General features: G+C 44.2%; 1 protein-coding gene across 1 annotated transcript in view; it reads right to left on the bottom strand.

Annotated features, from left to right (window-relative positions):
- The window catches only part of IL7R (interleukin 7 receptor), a 29530-nt gene extending 14633 nt beyond the window's left edge, over window positions 1-14897 (bottom strand). Inside the window, exons 1-3 of the mRNA XM_007660053.3 lie at window positions 14696-14897; window positions 4696-4834; window positions 2865-3025 (exon numbers count right to left, since the gene is read on the bottom strand). Of these exons, the coding sequence (XP_007658243.2) occupies window positions 2865-3025; window positions 4696-4834; window positions 14696-14777 (382 nt within the window). The 5' untranslated portion in view covers window positions 14778-14897. The remainder of the gene's footprint in view (window positions 1-2864; window positions 3026-4695; window positions 4835-14695) is intronic.
- Window positions 14898-15907: the final 1010 nt, after the last annotated feature.

The raw sequence follows: 15907 nt of genomic DNA, 5'->3' as shown, positions 1-15907 counted from the left end.
TAAAGCACTCAATCACCTTTCCTCCTCCAATCTTACCTCCCCGATTTAGTACTACAACCCAGCCCGCACACTTTCCTCTTCTGATGCCAACCTATTCACTGTACCTCGATCTCATCTATCTCTCCGCCCACCTCTCGCCCACATCCTGCCTCTGGGCTAGAACACCCTCCCTCTTCATATCTGATAGACAATCATTCTCACTTCAAAGACTTACTGAAGGCACATCTCCTCCAAGAGGCCTTCCCTGACTAGGCCTTCATTTCCTCTTCTCCCATTCCCTTCTGCGTCACCCTTGCCCTTGGGTTTATACCCTTGACTCACCCCTCCCTCAGCCCCAAAGCACTTATGTACATATCACAATTTATTCATTTCTATTAATGTCTGTCTCCCCCTCCAGACTTTAAGCTCGTTGTAGGCAGAGAATGTGTCTATCAACCGTGTTATAAGTGCACAGTAAGCACTTAATAAATATGATTGATTGACAAGACTGTGAGCCCTGTGGGGGACAGAGGCTATGTCCAACCTGATTATCTTGTATTTATCCCCATGCTTAGAACAGTGCTTGAATCATAGTAACCACTTAATAAATACCATAAAAAGGGGGAAATCAAAGAATGGAAGAGAAGGTGAGGAAGGGAGAGATGAAGAAATCTGTTTCATGGATACATTTCATTTTTCGTTATCCAGTAAGTGTTTGTTCTATGCTGAGCTTTGTACTAAGTGCCTGGGAATGTGTAATACAATAGAGTTTGCACATATGAACACTGCCCTCAAGGTGCTCACATGTTGGGGCCAAGTTCTGAAAGAATGGTCACAGCCACTTCCAGACCCGCATCCTAAATTAGCCACGTTCAAGAATGCATTGTTTGTACAACCTCCAGGTTGTCCTTAATGCACCGTAGTAATCATATGCTGAATGCTATCCTTCCGTAGTAGTCCGAAAGAGTTCACTCACTCCCCCAAGTGCCCAATTAAGCGGTTGAAGTAACTTTCATACTGGGAGTATATGACTAAAAATCAAGGCGTTCTGAGGAACGAGAGTTAGCTGGCTTTGTAACAGGGCTGTAACAGCCGGTAAGCATTGCGTGCTTACACACAGTAAGCACTTAACAAGTACTATAGTAATTATTATTTCTTACACATGAAAGGTTACCCAGTCCCCAGATTACTCCCTGGCCATGAACTAGACTGTAAGCTCCTTGAGGGTCAGGATTGTATCTACCAACTGTTGTATTTTATTCATTCATTCAATCGTATTTATTGAGCGCTTACTGTGTGCAGAGGATTGTACTAGGCACTTGGAAAATACAATTCAGCAATAGAGAGAAACAATACGTGCCCACACCAGCCTTTCAGTCTAGAAGGGGGAAGACGGACATCAAAACAAGTAAACAGGCATCAGTGTAAACAAACAGAATTACAGATGTATACATATATACATAAGTATCGTGGGACCGGGGGGGGGGGGGGCGGGGAGAGCAAAGGGAGCGAACCGAGGTGACGTGGAAGTGAGGGGGAGCTGAGGAAAAGGGGGGCTTAATCTGGGAGGGCCTCCTGGAGGAGGTGAGCCTTCAGTAGGGCTTTGAAGGGTGGGAGAATGATTGGTGGATTTGAGGAGGGAGGGTGTTCCAGGTCAGAGGTAGGATGTGGGCCAGGGGTCGACGGTGGGACAGGAGAGAACGAGGCACAGTGAGAAGGTTAGCACCAGAGGAGCGGAGTGTGCGGGCTGGGATGTAGAAGGAGAGAAGGGAGGTGAAGTAAGAAGGGGCAAGGTGATGCAGAGCTTTGAAGCCAATAGTGAGGAGTTTTTATTCATTCATTCAATAGTATTTATTGAGCGCTTACTATGTGCAGAGCACTGTACTAAGCGCTTGGGATGAACAAGTCGGCAACAGATAGAGACAGTCCCTGCCGTTTGACGGGCTTACAGTCTAATCGGGGGAGATGGACAGACAAGAACAAGATACGGAGATATTTGATACGGAGGTTGAGAGGCAACCACTGGAGATTTTTGAAGAAGGGGGTGACATGCCTAGAACATTTCTGTAGAAAGATAACCCAGGATGTAAAGTGAATTGTGGACTGAAGTGGGGAGAGGCACTCGCGTGCACGTCGTACAGTGCTCTGTGCACCATAAGTACTACGGTGCTCTGTGCACTGTAAGTACTGAGTAAATACCATTGATTGACTCAAGGTGTATTTGAAGGTGTATTCAAACTTTCAAGCAGTGGCGAGTTGGGGAAGGAGATCTTTCTAGTTTTTCTCTGGTGGAAGTGGCTCCAGAAGCCACAGTAGGAGGGCTCAGATGCCTGGTAGTATGTTCAGGGTCCAAAAGCACTCCAGGTTTTCCCATCCAGGAATGGATGAGAATTAGGGTCTTCTGTCAGTCAGTCCATCAATCAGTCATATTTAATCAGCGTTAACTGCAAGCAGAACACTGAACTAAGTTCTTGGGAGAGTACAATATGACAGTATAGCAGGGTTGGTGGACACATTCTCTGACCACAACAAGCTTACAATCTAGAGGAAGCAAACTCCACTCCTCCACCTACTCTGTCCCTTCTTTCCTTGTTCTCTCTGCCCCCATCTTCTGCCCCGTGTCCCTTCATTCCACAAAGAAAATTTTCTAAATCTGCTCAACCCAATGGGACCTTCCCTTTGAGGTTCCAAATTGGAACTTTCATTTTCCTACCTTTTGCTGCGACAGGCCTATTGCAAACCCCGGAGGTGGGGTTGGAAGCTCAATTCGTATTCATGAGCACAATTTTCATTATCTATCAACTTGAAACTTTCTAAATAGAACTTATGGTCTTGCAGCAAATAGTGTTATCTCCAGAAATAATGAAACAATAGTCGGTTCTTACCTATTTTGGTTATAGTCATCACCTTGCAGTTTTTCCTTTTTTTCTCCAGGATCGCACACAGTGTACAAGATCCAATTAAGGAAATTGCATTCGTTTTTAAAAAATAGACTCCTCCTGGCTTCTCCAAGGGCTGGCAGGAGTTTTCATTCAGAAATTTACCACTGTGGAATAAAAGAAGTCATCTTACTCTCAATGAAGAGTTACGGTATTACAACTGTTTGGGTTAACGGACCTGAAGTTACTCAGCTTGGTGAACTAAACAGAGGCTTTTTCCCCTTAACTAGATAGACAGATGGTGGCAGAATGAATAGAGAACAAGGGCATTTTTTGAGCTGGAATTTTCATTTTGCACAGAATGAGTGGAGTCTTTGATAGTCAATGAAAATCCGTAAGGAGGTTGCCATGAAGAACTGGAGGGGAAATGTTTTTGGGGACCCCTGCAAAGAGCTGCCTATGGTAACTATGATGTTAGCACACCCCTCTGACAGGTGGTACTTTGGACTCTTTCCATCCTGTCTTCCCACCCCTTTGTCTCCCTGGGGTGCCTCTTGGCAGTTATCAGAATCTATATGTCATCTACGGCATCATCATTTTCGTTATCCTCATCATCTTCCCCAGCATTATTGTGTCTAAGTGAATGCAGGACACTGTACTAGAAGGGAGTTTGGGAAAGGGAGGGAAGAATAAGATTTGCAGCAGTGAGAGACACAATTTCTGCTCCTGAGAAGTTTGCGGTCTAATTTGGAAGGCAAGCAAAAATCAACCGATAAATCTATGGTGGTTTACAGCGTGGGGAAATAAATATGAACAATGAATCCAATAATCAACCAATAAATAATCAGGGCAGGATCTGGGAAGGAAGCGGCTCAGGTGGGTGTCATGACGAGGAAGGTGGTGTAGCCACCAATCTGACAGACCCCTCCCCCAGCAATAACCCACACTCACGAACCTGAATCCTGACCGACAGAAATCCAGGTCTGCAGGAATTCAGCAGCTTCCCACCAAGCTGGAGAAATCTGCAGCATAAGGATCGATGCGTTCTTTTTTCAATATTTGAAGCTGCAGATCTTAATCCCATGCGTGCTAGTGACGCATAGTGGAACAGTCTCATGGGTTGGAAAGGGCATGGCATCTATATACATGTCTAAAACACAGGTTGGGTGGGGGACTTTTTCTTCCAAATGAGTGATGCTTGCCTGCTGGGTGACCTTGGGCAAGTCACTTAACTTCTCTGTGCCTCAGTTTCCTCTTCTGTAAAATGAGGATTCCACACCTGATCTCCCCTCCTACTTAGATTATGAGTCCTGTGTGGGTGCGTCTGGCACATAGTAAGGACTTAACAACAACCGCAATTATTTTTATGTGTGTCCACTGAGATATCACGCTTGATGCACTCAGTGAGTCTGGAACTCTTGTCCATCCAAAGCGGCACAGATGAAATCGCCTCCCAGAGAGGAGGGCCTCCTGAGACTGTAGCACTGGGATTCTCAAATGGATTGGGGTTCGCAAGTTCTGCTTACCTTCTGGCCGAGAGATATCTGAACGTTTCACCCCAAAGCAGGACATCCGGTGCTTAAAGCAAGAGTAAAGGCAGTGGGATGATTTAGTCATACTTTATTCAAATGGCGGCATGCTACATCTTAGCCCACTTGAAACCTTGATGCCTTGTCTCATTTCTGAGGTTGGAATCCATTGGCAAAGTGTAACCCTAGCCAGCAGCTTTGGGGCAAAGGCAGATGGGCTGGTGGCTACCCCTTAGCATTAGAATTTGGCTGGGATCAAGCAAGGATTGAAAGAAACAAAAAAAATTTGTAAAACCACAATTTCTCACCATAATTCAATCTTCAGGTTAGCTTGGTCGAGAGTCGAGTCTTCAAAGGAGCACGTTAAGGTGTGTTTTGAGCCATCGACCTGCAACTGACTAAAGCATGAGAAATCGTAGTTCTCCAGTTCCTCATCTTCAAAGCCATCTAGTGGGGAGTGAAATGAAGTAAATGAGTGGTTGAGTTTGAAAGTGGGGAAAGCATTTGTTGCTCAACAGTATCTCATTTAAGGTATCTCTCAGTGCACATGGGGAATGAAGTTATATTCTGAAATAAGTTAAAAGAGTTTTTGAAATAGTTTTCTGTCGTAATCTTTTGAAGTAGTTTTCTTTCTAAATCTTTATTTTTCAAACATTTAAGCCTTTTATTCATGCTCTTACTAAACATCATTTTTCACTTTTCCTTCCTCTTCACTGAAGGAAATTAATATTAATATTTAATTAGATGAATGGGATGAATATTTCATATTAGATAGTAAATTCCTTGAGGGTAGAAACTGCAAATTTTAGTTCTATTGTTTCCTCCCAGACTTTTAGTCCAGGATTTTGCCCAGCAGAAGTCTCCAGTCCATGCTCTTGGAAGCAGTGTGGTCTGGTGGAAAGATCCCAGTCCTGGGAGTCAGAGGACCTGGATTCTAATCCCCAATCTGCCACTTGTGTACTGTGAGACTCTGGGCAAGTCACTTCACTTCTTTGTGCCTCATTTTCCTCATCTTTAAATTGGAGGTTCAGTAGTTCTCCTTCTTCCAACTTATGCTTTCAGCCCCTTCTGGGATGGGATTGTGTCTGACCTGATTAACATGTATTCATTCAATCGTATTTATTGAGCGCTTACTGTGTGCAGAGCACTGTACTAAGTGCTTGGAATGTACAATTCATCAACAGGAAGAGAATCCCTGCCCAACAACGGAATCACAGTCTAAAAGGGCGGGACAGCAAAACAAGTAGTCAGGGATCAATACCTTCAAAATAGATAAATAGAATCATAGATATATACACATCACTAATAAAATAGAGTAATAAATAATATATATAAGTATACACAAGTGCTGTGGGGAGGGGAAGGGGATAGAGCAGAGGAAAGGAGTAGGGGGAATGGGGAGGGGAGGCCGAGCAGAAGGAAAGGGAAGGTTCAGTCTGGGAAGGCCTCCTGGAGGAGGTGAGCTCTCAGAAGGGCTTTGAAGAGGGGAAGAGAGTTAGTTTGGCGGATGTGAGGTGGGGGAGGGCATTCCAGCTCAGAGGTAGGATGTGGGCCAGGGGTCGACAGCGGAACAGGCGGGAACGAGGCCCAGTGAGGAGGTGAGCGGCAGAGGAGCAGAGTGTCCGGGGTGGGCTGTAGAGGGAGAGAAGAGAGGTGAGATAGGAGGGGGCAAGGTGATGGAGAACTTTGAAGGCACGAGTGAGGAGTTTTTGCTTCATGCTTAGGTTGGTAGGCAACCACTGGAGGTTTTCCCAGTGTTCTGTATTAATGCAATTAAATGGTCTGGTATGCCTATTTTCCTCAATGGACTGCACAAAAGACAAACAAATGGACTTTGGAGCAAATTAAACCCAAGTGGCCTTTGGAAGGTCAAGTGACTCGTCTCAGATTAGCAGATTAGCATTATCAGGAGGACTAATTCTCTGGAGAAGACCCTAATGCTAGGAAAAGTCCAGGGAAAACATGGAAGAGGCAGACCAGCAGCTAGATGGATAGAGACCATAACAATGATAATGGAAGAACCATTAGAAAGGTTGTGGAATATGGCAGAGGACAGGATGTTCTGGAGAAAGTATATCCACGGAGTCTCTATGAATCCGAAATGACTCGATGGCACTTAATAATGATAATAACAAATCCCAGTGTTCATTATGGTGCTGGGCACATAATGAGTGCTTAAATGTAGTACAGTTATTATCAGTATTCTTACACAACAGGTGTCCAATACAGTGCTCTGTTCACAGTAGGCGTTCAATGCAGTTATTTTGCACGTTGTCATTATAACAAGGGAGAGTCAGCGCAAGTCGCATACACCAGTGAATCAATCAATAAGAAGTCAAGAGATGCAAGGTAAGGTGAAGAGGGGGCAGAGGGAATGGCATGCCTGGGGTGATGGGAGTTAATAAGAGAAGTCCTCCTGGAGGAAATGGCCTTTTAGAAGGTTTTGGAAAGAGGAGAGGGATGCAGTTTGTCAAAGCTGGGGTGGGAGGACATTCCCGGTGGGGCAAATGTGGCATGAGATGGGAGACAAAAAAACAGGTGAGTCGACAGTGAGGGACGGTTTCCTTGGCTGAGCGATTCTGTGAGGCACACCATCCCTTCCCCCGCTCACCCTCTGAACCTAAATCCTCCAATCTGGCCAGAGCTATAAGTCTAAACTGGATCAGGGAACCCCAACCAATCAGCGGTTGTCCTAACGGTTGCCTTTTGGACAGCTCATTTCATTCATGCTAATGAAGAAGTGGGTGGTTACCGTGGAGACTGAAAAGTCCAATCAATCAGTTTGCTAGAGTTACATAGGCTTTTCCTATTCATGCTGAGAATCTTGTGTCCTTTTTCTCAGCAATACTAACCATCAGGCTGACTCAAATGACCTCACGTTGGCCATAACTCTCTGTTTTAGAAAAGAACTTCTCGCTAACTTTCTCTTTGACTTTCCCGATGGATATCAGAGCAAGGGTTATCAGTGCAGTGGGCATTCGGCATCTTGAAGAATGAAAACATCCATTCCGAGACCATTAGAGAGACTTTTGGAGTATTCGTCAATGTATCATTGATTCGAACTGGAGAGCCAGTGACTGTTGGACAGAATTGGAGTAAACCTTCATCCTCATGAGTTCAACGCCTCCTCCGTCAGCAGTGACTGGTAACCAAATCAGGTATTCAATAGGGTTCCCTTGCCTAATCCCTTTCAAGACAAAGGGAGTCGATGAAGTTAATGGAGTTAATCAGCAAGTCAGTGATGAAGCCCAACACCTCAGTGTAGGATCTGGAGATAAACTCACCCACTCAGCAGAAATTACTAAGGGATACAGGAGGGGCGTTTGTAGGCTGGATGTGATTACTTATGGATGGATTGCAGCTTGAGTTCCTAAACCTCAGAATTTTTTTTTTTTAAATCTCAGAATGGGATGAGCAGAAAGGAGGAAGGTTGAAGAAGCAGGATTTCATGGAAACAAGGATTTAAAGAGTCAGAGTTGGGGCCAGAATCTCGTAGGGAAATGGAATCCAAGGACTTTGGAGAAGGTAGGAATTGGCAAGTATAAGGAGCAGAGATTCAAGGAGAACAAAGATTTGAATAAAGGGGACAGCGAAGGGCTCTCCCCCCTCATCGACTTACTTTAAGGTCCTTAGGAGAAGCGATAGGGTCTACAGACTCTAATGTATGGTACTTTCCCAAATGCTTAGTACAGTGCTCTGCACACAGTTAAGTGCTCAATAAATACCATTAATTGAATGACTGTACTATTACGCTTCCCAAGTGCTTAGTACTCAGCACTGCATCCAGTGGGCACTTAATCAACACCATTACTCTTCCTCCTCCTTCTCTTTCTCTTCCACATTCTCCTCTTCCTTCTTCTCCTCCTCTTTCTCCTCCACCTTCTTCTTCTCCTCCTTCTACTATTACTGAGTATGGCACCCTGATTCCCAAATTTGCCCAAATAAAATTGCAACATCTTATCAGATAAAAATGTAAGGTAGCGATACGTAGAAAATTCTGGTGACCAAGCCTTCCAGAAGATCTGGGGAAAAGTTTGTTGACAGAAAGGTTTTACAAGAGAGCTTCACTGTTTCTCCCAAAAGGCAATTTCACTAGCTGCTTTGGAAGCGTTCACTTATACTTGCTTTCTCCCTACTCAGGGGAATGTTCCTGATTTTTTGCATCTTTGTTAGCTGTACAGTATTGTGAACTTTTTGGAAAGTGGGATTCAAAATCATGTGACCTATTTCTATTGTGGGATCTTAGAAGAAGATGTTCTAAGTTGGCACCCAGGGATCCAGGGCTGTGTTTTGGAGATGAGACATAAAAATGTGGCCTAAACATCCGTGAACAGGAAAAGCAATTGGGTTCAGTTCTCTCTTCTGATATTCCCTTGCTCACATCCTTTCGCCTCCTTCCAAAACTGCCACAGCTCTCCCCATATTCAAGGACTTCTGAGCTCCCACCTCCTCCAGGTGGCATTCTCTGATAGATCCCCCTTTCCAGATTATGTCATTCCAATAACCTCCCTTGGCATTTATTTATATATCTATCCTTAGTATTCAAGGATATCTTTGTGTCCATTATATTATTATTTTGTTGGTATTTGTTAAGCGCTTACTATGTGCAGAGCACTGTTTGAAGCACTGGGGGAGATACAGGGTCATCAGGTTGTCCCACATGAGGCTCACAGTTAATCCCCATTTTACAGATGAGGTAACTGAGGCACAGAGAAGTGAAGTGACTTGCCCACAGTCACACAGCTGGCAGGTGGCGGAGCCGGGATTCGAGCCCATGACCTCTGGCTCCCAAGCCTGGGCTCTTTCCACTGAACCATGCTGCTTCTCTATAATAATGTTGGTATTTGTTAAGCACTTACTATGTGCAGAGCACTGTTCTAAACGCTGGGGTAGATACAGGGTAATCAGGTTGTTGCACGTGAGGCTCACAGTCTTAATCCCCATTTTACAGATGAGGTAACTGAGGCACACAGAAGTTCATTCATTTACACTTGGATTTTTATCTATCTCTTCAGCCGCATTCCAGCAGTAGGTGCTATGCTCTTCTTTCTTCTGTTCCCACTAAATCATTTTTTGTCTTATTATTATTATATTACAAATTCTTATTATATTACAAACTCCTTGAGGGACCATATCTTCGATGTTTATTGTACATTACCAAACACTTAGTGCAGTGCTCAACCAGTCAATTGTATTTATTGTGTGCAGTGCACTGTATGAAGCACCTAGAAGCATACAATAGAATAGGCAAGACACGATCCTTGCACTTAAGGAGCTTACAGTCTAGTGGAGGAGATGGATATTGAAATGAATTACAGGTAAGGGAATTAGCAGAGTATAAGGCTACATACAAAGCTGCTGTGGCGCTGCGGAGAATGTCAAAATGTTTAAGGGGTACAGACCCAAGTACATAGACAATGCGGAAGGGATGGAGAAAAGGGCGGGGAGGTGAGAGGTTAGTAATGGAAGGCTTCCTGGAGGAGGTGTGATTTTAGTAGGGCTTTGAAGATGGGGAGATTGGTGGTCTGTTTCATGTGAAGGAAGAATAAATTCCAGGCAGAAGGGAGGAGCAAGGGATCAACAGAGAGTAAGGGATCTAAATTGGTGTTAGAGGGATAAAGAATACAGGCTGGGTTGTAATGGGAGAGGAGCAAGGACAGATAGGAGCAGTAGAGCTGATTGATCACATAATAAGTGCTCAGTAAATACCATTATCAATAATAGTAACATGTTATTTGTTAAGCGCTTATTTCATGCCAAGCACTGTTCTAAGTGCTGAGGTAGATACAAGGTAATCAGGTTGTCCCACGTGGGGGGTCACAGTCTTAATCCCCATTTTACAGATGAGGTACAAGAAGCAGAGAGAAGTAAAGGGACTTGCCCAAAGTCACACAGCTGATAAGCGGCAGAGCTGGGATTAGAACCCATGACCTCTGACTCCCAAACCCCAGCTCTTTCCACTAAGCCTTACTGTTAATCATCATCATCATCATCATCATCATCATCAATGACAATGTTGTTTATTTAGTACCTATTGAATGCAAAGTACCATTCCAAGCACCTCACCAGAAGGAAAATGCATGTTCTCTGCCCTCAGGGAGTTCATAATAATAATGATGATGGTATTTGTTAAGCACTTACTGTGTGCCAAGCACTGTTCTAAGTGCTGGGGTAGATACAAGGTAATCAGGTTGCCCCACGTCTTAATCCCCATTATACTGATGAGGTAACTGAGGCACAGAGAAGTTAAGTGATTTGCTCAAAGTCATATGGCTGATAAGTGGTGGAACTGGGATAAGAACCCATGACTTCTGACTCCCAAGCCAGTGCTCTTTCCACTAAGGCACTAATGGAGGACCTTACAAGACCACTGAATGACTGATCGACCGATCCCCTCCTCCCTATTCCTTTCTCCATTCTCTGTCTCTCCTCAGACTCGCCGTGATGTTCGGACCCCTGAGATGTCAGTGGCATCAGGAAAGATCCGGGAGAATATCTTGCTCTACGTTGGTCTTCTGACAAACTGGCAAGAGAAAATGATACAAAAACCCTGAAAGTTTTTTGGCAGGGAAGAGGGATAGCAAATTTCTAATCCAACGCACTAGAAGTCTCCACATTCCTTCATGTGTGCTTTTTAGGAAACTTGGAAGGAGGCACACTCAGGCTGTGAGTAGATACCGAGTAGCTTTATTGTGATTTGGAGGCACCAAACTTTTCACTTCAGTTTCCAGGATCCCAGCTAGTTCATCATAGAAGAACCGATAATAAAAATTGCGGTATTTGCTAAGCGCTTACTATGTACCAACTACATCGTAAGTGCTGTATTAAGGATACAAGGTAATCCCGGACCACTGTCCCACATGGGGCTCACTGTCTAAATGAGAGAGAGAACAGATATTGAATCTCCAATTTACGGATGAGGAAACTGAGGTATTGGGAAAGTGAAGAAGAGAAGCAGCGTGGCCTAGTGGATAGGGCGTGGCCCTGGGATTCAGAAGGATCTGGGTTATAATCCTGACTCTGCCACCTGTCAAATGTGTGATCTTGGACAAGTCACTTAACTTCTCTGAGCCTCTGTTGCCTCATCTATAAAATGAGAAAACTGTGAACCCCATGTAGGACGTGGACTGTCCCCAACCTGATTAACTTGTATCTACCCCAGTGCTTAGTACAGTGGCTAGAATGTAGTAAGCGCATAACAGATACCATAAAAAATGTCTTGCCCAAGGTCACACACCTGATTTGCCTGTATCGACCACAGTACTTAGCGCAGTGCCCAGCACATAGTAAAGCACTTAACAAATACCATAATTATTAGCAGACAAGTGGCAGAGCTGGGATTAGAATCCACCTCCTCTGACTCCTGGCTCGAGCTCTTTCCACTAGATCACTCTTCTGCCAAAGCTGGTCATGCCCTAATGTAGGCTACCATACTTGTGACAGCTCCCTTTTCAAGGGGGAGCCGCTCCACCCTCCTGGTTTGGGGTCTCAGCCATGGTTAGTGACTAGCAGTGTTAGAGTGGGGCAAAATAACGTCAAAATATTTCTCACTGGCTCCCAAACTACCATTCTTTGGATTTAAAAAAAAAAAAGAGTCATTTCTGGACCTGGAGTGGGTGGGATCTCACGGGATATGAGATGGACCAGTATTTCGGTCGGCAGGGGGTGGAGTTGGAATTATACCCTGAGCTGGTTTGAGGTGGTGGGGCAGGGGAGTGGGAGGCGGGCGCTGAGGTAGGGTTTGTGGGGTGGGGGGCAGAAGTGGGAGTGAACACACCCTGTTTGCGATAGTTGGGGAGACTTGGCTTTTTAACTCCTGAAGTCACAAGGAGAAATGTGAACCTGGGAAGGTGTCCAAGAACCTGCTTTCTGAGGCCTGACTCTTCTTTACACAATCCCCCAGTTCCCACAACAGAACTGTCTGTGCTCTGCATGGACTGATTCTCTCAGAGGTCACTACTTCATCTTTTCCCTCCAGCTTCTAGAATGTAAGAGTATTTATTAAATGTTTACCACATGCAGAAAACTGTATAGAATGTTGGGAAAGGACACGCAGTTGGCAGTTAGACACCGTCTCTGCCCCTCAGGGGGCTCAGAGTCTAAAAATGTGCCTCAGAGGTGTTGTAACCAATGTATCCACTTTTCAGCTCTACATACACGATTGTTTTCAAAAGCCATTTGCTGGTGGCCATTCTCTTACCCTGTAAGGCTACCAGTGAGTAGATGGGTAGAGTCTCGGGCTGAGGAAGAGTATATTTCTACTTGTTAGGTGTCAAACGTTTTACTATTTAAACAGAAGAATGTTGATTGTTAATTCCAGACTCAGTTCCTGAACGGGTCATGGGAGTTTCTTTGAAACTTAATACTCCAAAGTGAAGAAAGTAGAAATAGAAGAGGTATGCGAAGTGATCTTCTTGGAAGAAAAGTGCCCTACATTTTTTCAGTGTTCATCTACTCTTTTCAGAGAAGCGTTGAGTTTCCAAATGGACTTTCAGAATGATTCTTAAATGTTTATTCTTTGAGATTTTCATTTATGAGGTTGGATTGGTTGATCCAAAGTATGGGTTTCGGTACAAAATGCACTCCCTCTTTCTTCATTTTGGCATCAATTCAAATGATGAGGCGAGAGGGCTTTTGATGGGTACATTGTGGTTTACTAGTGGTTTAAATTAAGTAGCCTCCAGATTTCAGATTTCAATTTGATTTCCTCCAAATTCAAGTTCTGCAAAGTGATCATTTATCTTAAGAGGCATATGAAATCACTTTTTTGTAGGAAGCTTTAAAATTCTGAGTAAAACCAAATTCCTAACATCAATATTACTTTGAAGAAACTGGGTATTTCTCAGACTCCATTATGACTAGAATCCACATCTCTTTCTATAGTCCTGTTTTCTAAGTTTCCTGAAAACAGCCAGTTTCTTCTGCTGGGGAATGGCACAAAAATTTACTGTGGAGAAAAAAGGCAGGGGGGAGATAAAGACTAATGATCACCTCCCCCGGTGACTCATTACAGAGAATTGTTCAAAATATGATGACTTCACCTGTCTAATGAGGAAAGTCCGGTGATTCCACTCTTAGTAATTAAGTGATTTAAAATATCAGAGTACTGAGCTGATATGTGTTTGCTAATTCCTAGGAAACATCTTTGAATCTTGAAGTGAAAGGGTTTAATTTGCACTAATTAATGGCCGTGTCAGGTCTCCCAACATACTTGCTCCTCTTTTGCCTGCTGCTCGCTGCATTCCTATATGGGGAGGGCACCATTCTGTTTCCAGGCATTAGAGTTATCCTGGCAGTGCACTCGATCGCCACTAAGCCCTGCGGGCAACAGTTTATTAAGGAAAATGAACCTGTTTAGTATATTTCTTAAGGAGATTTAAATGAAATTCAGTCAGTTCTTCCAGATGGTTCTTTTCACTTGAACATTTTGGATACGCGATGTGCTACCCTATGTGGGAGTGTGGAGAGTTGGTCCAGTCGTGCATACTATATTGTTTTTTTCCTTAACCTGGGTTTCTTGAGTGAAATTTAGATCAGGCTTCCCCCTGCAATTTCTATAGCATAGTAGGTCAAGAAAGGTGGCTCTGTCCCTTAAATTGATTTTGCAGAAACACTTCTCAGGGTAAATTTAGCTTTAATCCCTTCTAAGAGATGAATTCCTTCAGAATCGTTTCTATGGGATGAAGTCTTAGAGTCTACAGTCCCAAATGCTAGATACTACAATCAATCAGTAATATTTATTGAACACTTTCTGCAGTACAGTTCTAAGCCCTAGGGAGACTTCACTAGAGGTGGTAGCAATAATAATAATGATAATAATAAAACTCATGGGGTAGATAGAAGATAATCAGTATCGGACACGGTCCCTTTCTCACACAGGACTCGCAATCTAAGTCAGAGGGAGAAGCCTCCGTTTTACAGATGAAGAAACTGAGGCATGTAGAAGTGAAGTGACTTGCCGTAGATTACTCGGCAGGCAAGTGGCGGACCAGGATTAGAACCGAAGTTCTCTGACTCCCAGGCCTGTGCTCTGGAGTTTCCTGTTTGTCTCAAGAGGGGAGGCAGTATCCATTTCTAAGAGTGCATCTATAATCTTACAATGCAATGCAATTCCCTAAATAAATGAAATCTTGCAGCCTCCATTCCAGGAGCTGTCAGGGACTAGAATGCAATAAGAAACAGAAGGAAAATCTTTAAAACCTTGTCTGCCCTTCCCCAACCCAGGCACTGGATTTTGTTGTGGCCTGATCACCTTAAACCCACTCTCGAGATAATCCATAATCCATAAAAAAGTGTGAAATGACTCACCATCCGGCGAAGACCCACTTTCTCCAGAAGCCGAGCGAAGTAAAAAGAATATGATACCAAAAGCCGTACTGAGACTTCTCATTCTGAGAAAGAGAGGATGTACGTGTGTGCGTATGTGAGTGTGTGTGTTTGCGCGCGCGCGTGTGTGTGCATGTGTGTGTGTGAGGGAGTCAGCGAGAGTGAGTGAGAGAGAAACTTTGGTCTACTGCTTTATACGCTAATGCTGAGCCAAGTAACCCTATATGGATGAATCAACCACAGGCAGGGGGAAGTCTAAGCACATCAGAAACGAAGACAAGTAGTAGAAACAGGAAGCTTCATGAATGGGGGGCAGGAGCCAACGAAGGATAGACAGTTTCCATAGGAAACCGGGGGTTGAAGATTTTGAACGATTGCATTGTGTGTTGAACTGTCATCCTTCTCCAGCGGACTCATTTTTCAGCTAGAAAGAGCATGGGACTGGGTATTAGGAGACCAGGAGTTCTAGTCCCATCTCTGCCACTGGCCTGCTCTGTGACCTGGGCAAATCACTTAACTTCTCTGTACCTCAGTTTCTTCATCTGTAAAATAGGGATAAAATACCTGTGTTACCTCCTCCTTACCCTGTGAACCCATGTGGGAAAGGGACTGATATCTGCCCCCAAACTTAGCATAGAGTTTGACACATAGTAAGCACTTAATTAATACCCTCTAGAATGTAAGCTCGTGGTGGGCAGGGAATGTATCTGTTTATTGTTGTTTTGCACTCTCCCAACCACTTTGTACAATGCTCCGCATACAGTAATCGCTCAATAAATACGACTGACTGACCATCTTTATAAATAAGGCTTCGTGCAGGCTTAACTCCATGCTGAGGGGCCCAGGGGAGTTTCTGACTTTGTAGATCCAACCGTTCTGATAACAGCCCCTCCTGACTACTTTGGGTGAGAACATGGCTGCCTGTTTCTAGGGTCACTTATTGTTCCGTCAGAGGCCAGGTCACCTGAAGGCATGGACTAGGTGAAAAAGCATGGGACTGGGAATCAAGACCTGGGGACCTGCCGTGTGACCTTGGTGAAATCACCTAGGCATTTTGTGCCTCAGTTTGCTCATCAGTCAAACGAGGATAAAGCCCTCCTTGCCCTATTTCTTAGATTATGAGCCTTGTGCGAGGCAGAGACAGAGTCTGATTTGATTTTCTTGAAAATACTCTAGCAATTAGCACCGTGCTTA

This window comes from Ornithorhynchus anatinus, chromosome 3 (genome assembly GCF_004115215.2).
Source record: "Ornithorhynchus anatinus isolate Pmale09 chromosome 3, mOrnAna1.pri.v4, whole genome shotgun sequence".
In the NCBI taxonomy this organism is placed as follows: Eukaryota; Metazoa; Chordata; class Mammalia; order Monotremata; family Ornithorhynchidae; genus Ornithorhynchus; species Ornithorhynchus anatinus.
Note: the sequence above shows the minus strand (reverse complement) of the source record. Positions and strands in the feature narration are given on the sequence as shown.